Below are 10,534 nucleotides of genomic sequence, written 5' to 3'. Positions count from 1 at the left end.
TCTTGCCACATTCATTACACTTGTAAGGTTTCTCTCCAGTGTGAATTCTAGTATGTTGTGCCAGGTGTGAATCACGCCCAAAAGCTTTGTCACAAACCTTACATTTGTATGGTTTCTCTCCAGTATGAATTCTCCTGTGTTTTTCAAGGCTTGATTTGCGACTGAAAACTTTGTCACATTCTTCACATTTGTAAGGCTTCTCTCCAGTATGAAGTCTACAATGGCAGGTAAGGGATGACTTCTGACTGAAGGACTTGCCACACTCATTACACTTGTAAGGTTTCTCTCCAGTATGAATTGCCTTATGAATTACAAGGGCTGAAGTGCGACCGAAGGTCTTGCCACACTCATTACACTTGTGAGGTTTCTCTCCAGTATGGAGTCTACGATGGCATGTAAGGTATGACTTCCAACTAAAGGTCTTGCCACATTCATTACACCTGTAAGGTTTCTCTCCAGTATGAATTCTCCTATGTCTTTGAAGGTTTGACTTGAAACTAAAAGCTTCGTCACATTCTTCACATTTGTAAGGTTTCTCTCCACTATGAGTTTGCCAATGAACTGCAAGGTATGAACGATGTCTGAAAAATTTGCCACATCTATTACACTTGTAAGATCTCTCTTCATTATGGATTCTCCAATGATTTGCAATAGTTGTAGCATTACTAAAGACCTGGTGACAATCATTACATTTGTAAAGTTTCCCTATACCATGGATTGCTTGATGGTAAATAAGTGCTGACTGCCCACGAAAGGCTTTGCCACACTCATTACACTTGTAAGGTTTTTCTCCAGTATGAAGTCTACGATGGCGTGTAAGGGATGACTTCCGACTAAAGGTCTTGCCGCATTCGTTACACTTGTAAAGTTTCTCTCCAGTATGAATTATCCTATGTCTTTCAAGGTTTGATTTGAAACTGAAAGCTTCATCACATTCTTCACATTTGTAAGGTTTCTCTCCAGTATGAAGTCTACGATGGTATACAAGGGATGACGTCTGACTGAAGGTCTTTCCACAATCATTACACTTGTAAGGTTTCTCTCCAGTATGAATTCTCTTATGTCTTTCAAGGTTTGATTTGAAACTGAAAGCTTCATCACATTCTTCACATTTGTAAGGTTTCTCTCCAGTATGAAGTCTACGGTGGTATACAAGGGATGACATCTGACTGAAGGTCTTACCACACTCATTACACTTGTAAGGTTTCTCTCCAGTATGAAGCCTACGATGGCGTGTAAGGGATGACTTCCGACTAAAGGTCCTGCTGCACTCATTACACTTGTACGGTTTCTCTCCAGTATGAATTTTCCTATGTCTTTCAAGGTTTGATTTGAAACTGAAAGCTTTGTCACATTCTTCACATTTGTAAGGTTTCTCTCCAGTATGAAGTCTACGATGGTATACAAGGTATGACGTTTGACTGAAGGTCTTGCCACATTCATTACACCTGTAAGATTTCTCTCCAGTATGAACTGCCTTATGAATTACAAGGGCTGAATTTCGACTGAAGGTCTTGCCACACTCACTGCACTTGTAATGTTTCTCTCCAGTATGAAGTCTACGATGGCATGTAAGGGTTAACTCCTGACTGAAGGTCTTGCCACAATCATTACACTTGTAAGGTTTCTCGCCAGTGTGACATCTACGATGACATGCAAGGTATCGCTTTTGATTAAAGACCTTGCCACACACATCACATTTATACTGTTTCGCTCCTAAAGGGATTATCTGATGTTTCCTTAAGACTGAGCTATAATTAAAGGCTTTGCCACTTTCAGTACATGGGAAAGATTTTTCTCTCATGTGTACTTCCTGCTTTTGTGTGAGTAATGAAGAATTCAGGAAATTATTCCCATAGTTATTAGATATATGGGTTTTGGGCCTACAAGAAATTCTTTGGGCTGTTGAAAATGAAGAAGCATTGTTGATAGACTTCTCAATGCTTTGGGATGTTGAAATTAAGGAATCGTCGTTGATAGACTTCTCAACTTGATTACCAATCTTCCCTTCGGGCTGAAATATATGCAGTTCAGATAGATGCAAATGAAAGTTTAATCCAAGCTGATCTTTAATAGGTTTGTTTCCATCATGCGTTTGATCCTGTCGGTTTGTACTACTCGTCAACTCTTTGAGTTTTGTCATGGGTGCTTCATGGCTATTTCTTTCATCTTCTTTCCACTGAAACTCAAAATCACGAATATCTTTCTCCATTTCCTGGAAGCAAAAATCTCCAATGTGATGAGGTTCACGTCTTTGCATTGTCCCTCTGTGGATCACCTCTGTATTGCCTTGTGCTGTTGATGAGAACTCCTTCATCATGCATTTGGAAGAGATATCTACAAAATATAAACACCAATAGGTTTCCACTTAAGTACAGATGGTATATAATACTGAAATGTGTAAATAGGACACAAAAAGCAATACTTATTTTAAACTTCCCAAACATTATCTTGAAAGTTTAGGAACAGAAAAGGGTAAGATTCTTCAATAAATAAAGGGCGATTACATGTGCTTGAAATAATGTCTACGGAAGTCTATTTGCAATATCATGTCAAAACGCTGACAGGGCACAAACGTGTATAAGCCTGAAGTAAGGAGTATTTTTCCACTGTGACCCTAAACTGTATAAGAGTTTGCAAAAAACATATCACTGTCACATCAATGAAGAGAAAAACATATTCTTCATATTTACAGCATATTTATTATATACAAATAAATGCTAAAGGACCACACAATATACTATATTGGAAAATAATCCACAATAAGCTCATGTAAGGATAACCAAAATCAATGAAAATTCTGTATTGTCAAATAGTCATAGCACTGAGAAGATAAGAAAACATTACAAAATTAAGCCAGGCGTGGTGGCCCATGCCTGTAGTCCCAGCTACTCAGGAGGTTGAGGCACAAGAATTGCTTGAGTCCAAGAGGCAGAGGTTGCCGTGAGCTGAGATCGCGCCACTGTGCTTCAGCCTGAGTGACAAAGTGAGAGTCCACCTCAAAAAAAAAAAAAAACAAAGCTAATACAATATTTTTCTGAACAACTGTTATAAAATTACTTCTATTCATGCAGAAAAGGCATGTTGTGACATTTAAAAAAATTGTTTGTATTTTTATATTTTTGAGATGAAGTCTCACTCTGTCACAAGAGGCTGGAGTGCAATGGCCCAATCTTTTCTCACTGCAACCTCTGCCTGCTGGGCTCAAGCCATTCTCCTGCCTCAGCCTCCTGAGTACCTGGGATTAAAGGCATGCGCCACCACGCTTGGCCAATTTTTGTATTTTTAGTAGAGATGGGGTTTCACCATGTTGGACAGGCTGGCCTGGAACTTTTGACTCAAGCAATTCACCGACCTGAGCCTCCCAAATTCCTTTAGAGGCGTGAGCCACAGCGCCAGGTGGCACTTTGTGACACTAACGAGTGGAGTGTTTCAGTTATATTGCATACCACATACCGAAAAGCCTTATGTACAGTCATAAAAATTAATTAGTAAAGTAATATAACACATAAAATCAGCAAGCAAATAATAAGTACATTTATACAGCCAACGGAATTCTAAACAATTCTTTGTTAAGAAAAAAACCACGGCCGGGTTCACACCTGTAATCCCAACACTTTGGGAGGCTGAGGCAGGCAGATTATGAGGTCAGGAGATCGAGACCATCCTAGCTAACAATGTGAAACCCCATTTCTACTAAAAATACAAAAAAAAAAAAAATTAGCCGGGTATGGTGGCGGGTGCCAGTAGTCCCAGCTACTCAGGAGGCTGAGGCAGGAGAATGGCATCAACCCAGGAGGTAGAAATTGCAGTGAGCTGAGATTGCGCCACTCTGTCCCAAAACAAAAACAAAACAAAACAAAAAAATGAAAGAAAGCCATAATTTCCACTTACCAGCAGCATACAGTATAAGAACTGAAATACATGTTAAGGATCACTACCTTCTGATGTATGAGATCAAAAAAATACACAGCATTATGAGGAATTAAGAAGTGACTACTGGCTGGGCGCTGTGGCTCTTGCCTGTAATCCCAGCACTTTGGGAGGCCAAGGCAGGTGGATCACGAGGTCAGGAGTTCAAGAGCAGCTTAGCCAATGTGGTGAAACCCTAACTCTACTAAAAATTCAAAAAAATTAGCTGGGCATAGTGGCGGGAACCTGTAATCCCAGCTACTCAGGAGGCTGAGGCAGGAGAATCGTTTGAACTCAGGAGGCGGAGGTTGCAGTGAAACGAGATTGCACCACTGCACTCCAGCCTGGGTGAGACTTTATCTCAAAAAAAAGAAAAAAGAAAAAAAAGAATTGACTAACAATGTCAAAAGGTGCAACTATGATATCACAACTACATTTATGAAACAGCCAGGCCATATGGCAATTCTATATATATGCATTGACCTTAGTTATCTAGTTCACTATGCACAAAATATAAAACATAGACTGTGTACTGGGAAAATTTATAAACTGGGATCAGAGAAAACATTGTATAAAACAAATTGCACAATAAAACCATAAACAATATGATGCAGGCTCCCTGGTCTGAATGTTCTTATTGAACAAAAGCCACATTCAGAGTTCTTATTCTCCAATAGGATGTTCCTGCAGATGGGGCCTTTGAGAGAATTTGGTCATGGGTGTTGACTACTCATGAATAGGACTAGTGATTTAATAAAGAGATATTAAAGAGCTCACTGCCTGTTCCTGTTTCCACTATGTCAGGACACAGCAGGAAGGTGGCTGGGCTCAACCACGAGGAAGGCCGTCACCAGGAACCAACTTGGCTGGCACCTTGCTCCTGGATTTCCCACTTTCCAAACTCATGACAAATAAATGTCTATGCCATAAACTTCCCAGTTTAAGCTATTTCCTTTTTTGTTTGTTTTTGAGACCAAGTCACGCTCTATCACCCAGGCTGGAGTGTAGTCGCACGATCCTCCTGCCTGAAGAGATTCTCCCACCTCAGCCCGGAGTCTCACTGTGTCACCCGGGCTGGCGTGCAGTGGCACAATGTCAGCTCACTGCAACCTCCACCTCCCGGGTTCAAGTGATTCTCCTGCCTCAGCCTCCCGAGTACTTGGGATAACAGGTACCCACCACCATGCCCACAAAATGTTTGTAGTTTTAGTGGAGACAGGGTTTCACCATGTTGGCCAGGCTGGTCTCAAACTCCTGAATCAGGTGATCCACCCATCTCAGCATCCCAAAGAGCTGGGATTACAGGCGTGAGTCACCCCACTTTGTATTTAGTAGAGTTGCTGTTTCACCATGTTGGTCAGACTGGTCTCAAACTCCTGACCTCAAGCGATCCACTCACCTAGGCCTCCCAAACTGCTGGGATTAGAGGCGTGAGCCACCTCGGCTGACCAGTCTAAGCTATTTCTGAGAGGACAGTGAAATGACTGAGACAGGAAAAGGAGCATCTCATCATCAACATCACCGAAGACTGGCACATCTGATTAAACAAAGGAAGTTTAGCGTCTGAACTGTAAATCTTGCAATACTTGAAGCCAATCTAAAAACAATAACATGTTTTAAAAACTTTGAGGCTGGCTGAGCACGGTGGCTCACGCCTGTAATCCCAGAACTTTGGGAGGCTGAGGCAGGAGGATCACGAGGTCAGGAGATCAGCAGCATCCTTTCAGCACCTTCCTGGCTAACACGGTGAAACCCCATCTCTACAGAAAAAAAAAAAAAAAAAATTAGCTGGATGTGGTGGCACGTGCCTGTAGTCCCAGCTGCTTGGGAGACTGAGGCAGGAGAATCACTTGAATCTGGGAGGCGGAGGGTGGAGTTAGCCAAGATCGAGCCACTGCACTCCAGCCTGGGCAACAGACAGACACTCAGTCTCAAAAAAAAAAAAAAAAGAAAGAAATGAAAGAAGTCTAAAGAGTAACTCCCACCCACAAATATACATAAAGTTCTCCAGTAAAGGTAAATAAAGACAGACAGGCTGGACGCGGTGGTTCACATCTGTAATCCCAGTACTTTCGGAGGCCAAGGCAGGTGGATCACCGCCTGAGGGCGGAAGTTCGAGACCAGTCTGACCAACAAGGAGAAACCTTGTCTCTACTAAAAATACAGAATTAGCCGGGCTTGGTGGCACATGCCTGTAATCCCAGCTACTCAGAAAACTGAGGCAGGAGAATCACTTAAACCCGGAAGTCAGAGGTTGCAGTGACCCGAGATTGTGCCACTGCACTCCAGCCTGGGCAACAGAACAAAACTTCGTCTCATAAATAAATAAATAAGTAAATAACCAAATAAAAGGACAGATACAGAAACTTGTATAAGTGTACCTTTTCTTCATAATTCAACTTTCTTTCCTATTATTTAGAAGAAAACAGCATGAGAAAACACTGTACATATGTGATACTGAAAATGCAACATACACAAAATAATTCTAACATAAATAACAAGGAGTTCTAGAGGAGAAAGAGTAGTTTTTGCAGGTTACGAAAATTTTTTTTGAGACAGGGTCTCACTCTGTCGCTCAGGCAGAAGTGCAGTGGCATGATCTTGGGTCACTGCAACCTCCGCCTCCCGGGTTCAAGGGACTCTCCTGCATCAGCCTCCTGAGTAACTGAGATTGCAGGCACCCACCATCGTGTCTGACGAATTTTTGTATTTTTAGTAGAGACAGAATTTCGCCATGCTAGCCAGACTGGTTTTGAACTCCTGACCTCAGGTGATTTGCCTGCCTCGGCCTCCCAGAGTGCTGGGATTACAGTGGCACTCTTGCGCCACCGGGGCACAAGAATTTTTTGAGCCCGAGAAGTGAAGCCAGCTGCAGTGAGCCAACATCGCACACAGCAGTGACGCTTTGGCGACAGCGTGAGACTCCATCATAAACAAACAAACAAAGGTCAATAAGAAGGGAGTCAAACATGTCTCCATAAAAAAGCAATTAAACACAAAAAGTAATAAATGAGAAATGAAGAATAAAAACAAACCTACAAGAAATACAGATCATATGTAACAGAAACGCAACGGTAAGGTCTTCTCCATCAGTAATACTTCAAATGTAAATATTTAACTCTGCACTCAGAAGGCAAAGACTGGCTCAATCAACAGGAACCAAGTACATGTTGTCCACGGAAGACTCATATTAGCCCTAAGGACACACATATGCTAAAATTTAAAAAATAAAAACCAATAATTAGGTATGGGGGTTGGCACCTGTAACCCCAGCTACTCAGGAGGCCAAGGAGGATGTGCTGAGCCCAGGATACCAAGACCAACTTCAACAACACAGCAAGACCATGTCTGCAAACAAAAACAAAAACAACACCTACAAAACAAAAAAAAACTAAAAAAGTAGCTCGGCATGGTGGCACGCACTTGTACCAGCTACTGGGGGAGGCTGGGGTGGGACAATCACTTGAGCCCAGGAATTCAAGATTGCACTGAGCCCTGATCACACCACTGCACTCCGCCCTGGGGGAGAGAAACACTGTATCTAAAAAAAAAGAGAAAATACAAAGATACACAAGGACGCATCCCCACTTCTGGAGGGAAGTTATCCTCACCCAGGGAGACCAGGTTCCTGTAATTCTCCAGCATCACGTCTCTGTATAGAGTCCTCTGAGCAGCGTCCAGGCATTTCCACTCCTCCTGAGAGAATTCTATGGCCACATCCCTGAATGTCAACAGACCCTGAAATGAAAACACATTTTAAGGAAATGGTTATGGGAGGAGTTCTTATCTTTATAGAAAATGAGAAGAAGAGAGAGGGGAAAGCGTGGATTTAATTGTAGAGAAAGTTCTGACAGCCAAGTAAGGGATGTTTAACCACATGATGTTTTCTGAGTTGTGTTTTATTACACTTCTTTTTTTTTTTTTTTTCCTGAGATAAGAGTCTCGCTCTGTTGCCCAGACCAGAGTGCAGTGGCACAATCTCAGCTCACAGCAACCTCTGCCTCCCAGATTCAAGCAATTTTCTTGCCTCAGCCTCATGAGTAGCTGGAATTACAGGCAGGCGCCATCACACCTGGCTAATTTTTGTATTTTTAGTAGAGACGGAGTTTCACCATGTTGGTCAGGCTGATCTTGAACTCCTGACCTCGTGATCCACCTGCCTAGGCCTTGCAAAGGGCTGCGATTATAGGCATGAGCCACCACACCTGGCCTTATTATACCTTTTGAAGAGGTCACAATACCCTCTCAGTATGAATTTCTGATGTTTGTGGATAATACAAAAGAAATGAATACAGGAGCAGGGCACAGTGGCTCATGCTTGTAATTTCAGCATTTTTGGAGGCTGAGGCAGGCAGATCACCTGAGGTCGGGAGTTTAAGACCTGCCTGACCAACGTGGAGAAACCCCGTCACTACTAAAAAAGAAAAAATACAAAAAGTATCCAGGCGTTGTGGCTCATGCCTGTAATCCCAGCTACTTGGGAGGCTGAGGAAGGAGAATCGCTTGAAGCAGGGAGGTGGAGGTTGCGGTGAGCCGGGATTGCACCACTGCACTCCAGCCTGGGCAACAAGAGTGAAACTCCATCTCAAAAGAAATAAAATAAAATAAAATAAAATAAAAATCAATGCAGGTTTCTCCTTATAGAAATGTTAGAAACTTTTTTTTCTTTTTGAGACAGTCTTGCTCTGTTACCCAGGCTGGATTGCAAAGGTGCCATCTCAGTTCACCGCAACCTCCACCTCCCGGGATCAAGTGATTCTCCTGCCTCAGTCTCCTGAGTAGCTGGGATTCCTGGTGCGCACCACTACTCTTAGCTAATTTTTGTATTTTTAGTAGAAATGGGGTTTCACCATATTGGCCAGTTTGGTCTCAAACTCCTGACTTCATGATCCACCTGCTTCAGCCTCTCAAAGTGCTAGGATTACAGGTGTGATCCACCACACCCAGCCCAGAAACGTTTATTGACAATGCAAGTGACATTCAGTATCTAGATGAGACAGGGTATGAGTGATGTCTTGAGAGATGACAACGTCCACAGTGAAAGATCAGAATCAGAAGCTAAAATCCGGCCTGGCACAGTGGCACATGCCTCTTATCCCAGCTACCAGGGAGGCTGAGGTAGGAGAATTGCTTGATCCTGGGAGGCAGAGGTTGCAATGATCCGAAATCGCGCCACTGTACTCCAGCCTGGGCAACAGAGACTCCATCTCAAAAAAAAAAAAAAAATTAGCCGGGCATGGTGGCAGGCACCTGTGGTTCCAGCTACTTGGGAGCCTGAGGTAGAAGGATGGCTTGAGCCTGATAGTGGAAGTTGCAGTGAGCTAAGATCGTGCCACTGTGCTCCAGCCTGGGCAACACAGTGAGACCCAGTCTCAAAATAAAAGAAAACACATGAAAACTAAATTACTCAAAGTATGAAAATACATTTTATATATATATGTCTACAAAATAATAAAACCTACACAGACTCACAACAAACTAGATGTTAATACAAAGGATTGCCATTTTCCCCAGATTTTCAAAAAATGAAAGATGTTCAAAATATATACATTTTTGTGTGTATATATGTATATATGTGTGTGTGTGTATACTTGTGTACGTGGGTGTGCATATAGAGAAAGGTTTTAAAAATATAAAAAGTAGCAAGTTTTATTTAACTTAAGAGGAATCACACCTTGGTAGAAGAGGATACATTGGCAGATGGGGGCGGGGGGAATCTTGTCAGATCTAAGAAAACAGGAAATGCCCCATCCTAGGGGAAGCAATCACCCTTTCACCTGCCTGACCTGGAGGAATCTTCAGATATCTGTAGTAATGCAGGTGTGCGCAGAGGCAGCCACTATGGCACTCTTTACACAGGGAAAAATCGCAAAGGAGCCAATTTCCAATGCAGATGCCAAAGAGCAAGCCAGCCATGTTTACTAACACGACAACATGTACATTTTTACAACCAGCAGGATCAAATATCAAAGTAAGATATTTACTGGAACACAAAGAAGAAAACAACAGATACTGGGGATTACTTGAGGGTGGAGAGTGGGAAGAAGAAGAGGAGCAGAAAAAATAACTCTTGGGGGCTGGGCGCGGTGGATCACGCTTGTAATCCCAGCACTTTGGGAGGCCGAGGCAGGTGGAAAACCTGAGGTCAGGAGTTCAAGACCAGCCTGGCCAACATGGTGAAACCCTGTCTTTAGTAAAAATACAAAAGCTAGCCAGGAGTGGTGGCAGACACATGTAATTTTACCTACTCAGGAGGCTGAGGCAGGAGAATTGCCTGAACCTGGGAGGCGGAGGTTATAGTGAGCTGAGCTCATGCTATTATACTCCAGCCTGGGCAACAAGAGCAAAACTCAGTCTCAAAAAAATAAATAAAAAATAACTTGGATACGGGGCTTAACACCAGAGTGATGAAATAATCTGTACAACAAACCCCAATGACACTAGTTTACCTGTGTAACAAACCTTCACACGTAGCCCCAAACCTAAAGTAAAACCATAAATATAAAAATAATTTTAAAAAATTTACCGCGGAATTTTTTCTAAAGTCCCATAACGATGCAGAAATACACGTGTACGAGATTTGCTCTGACACCTGGCACAGAACTGACAGTAGCGGCTCCAC

At 42.6% G+C, this 10,534-nt stretch overlaps 1 protein-coding gene across 1 annotated transcript; it reads right to left on the bottom strand.

Annotated features, from left to right (window-relative positions):
• Nucleotides 1-6: 6 nt before the first annotated feature.
• Nucleotides 7-9,828, bottom strand: LOC113222669 (zinc finger protein 845-like; the record flags this gene model as incomplete). Its single annotated transcript, XM_026452315.2, has 3 exons — nucleotides 9,699-9,828; nucleotides 7,524-7,661; nucleotides 7-2,337 (listed from the first exon to the last, which is right to left on the bottom strand). Coding segments are annotated over exons 1-3 (2,599 nt in total), but the record flags the coding sequence as incomplete, so codon positions are not given.
• Between the last annotated feature and the right edge of the window lie 706 nt (nucleotides 9,829-10,534).

Source organism: Piliocolobus tephrosceles, unplaced genomic scaffold (assembly GCF_002776525.5).
Source record: "Piliocolobus tephrosceles isolate RC106 unplaced genomic scaffold, ASM277652v3 unscaffolded_33197, whole genome shotgun sequence".
Classification (NCBI taxonomy): Eukaryota; Metazoa; Chordata; class Mammalia; order Primates; family Cercopithecidae; genus Piliocolobus; species Piliocolobus tephrosceles.
This window is presented reverse-complemented; position numbering and strand designations above follow the sequence as displayed.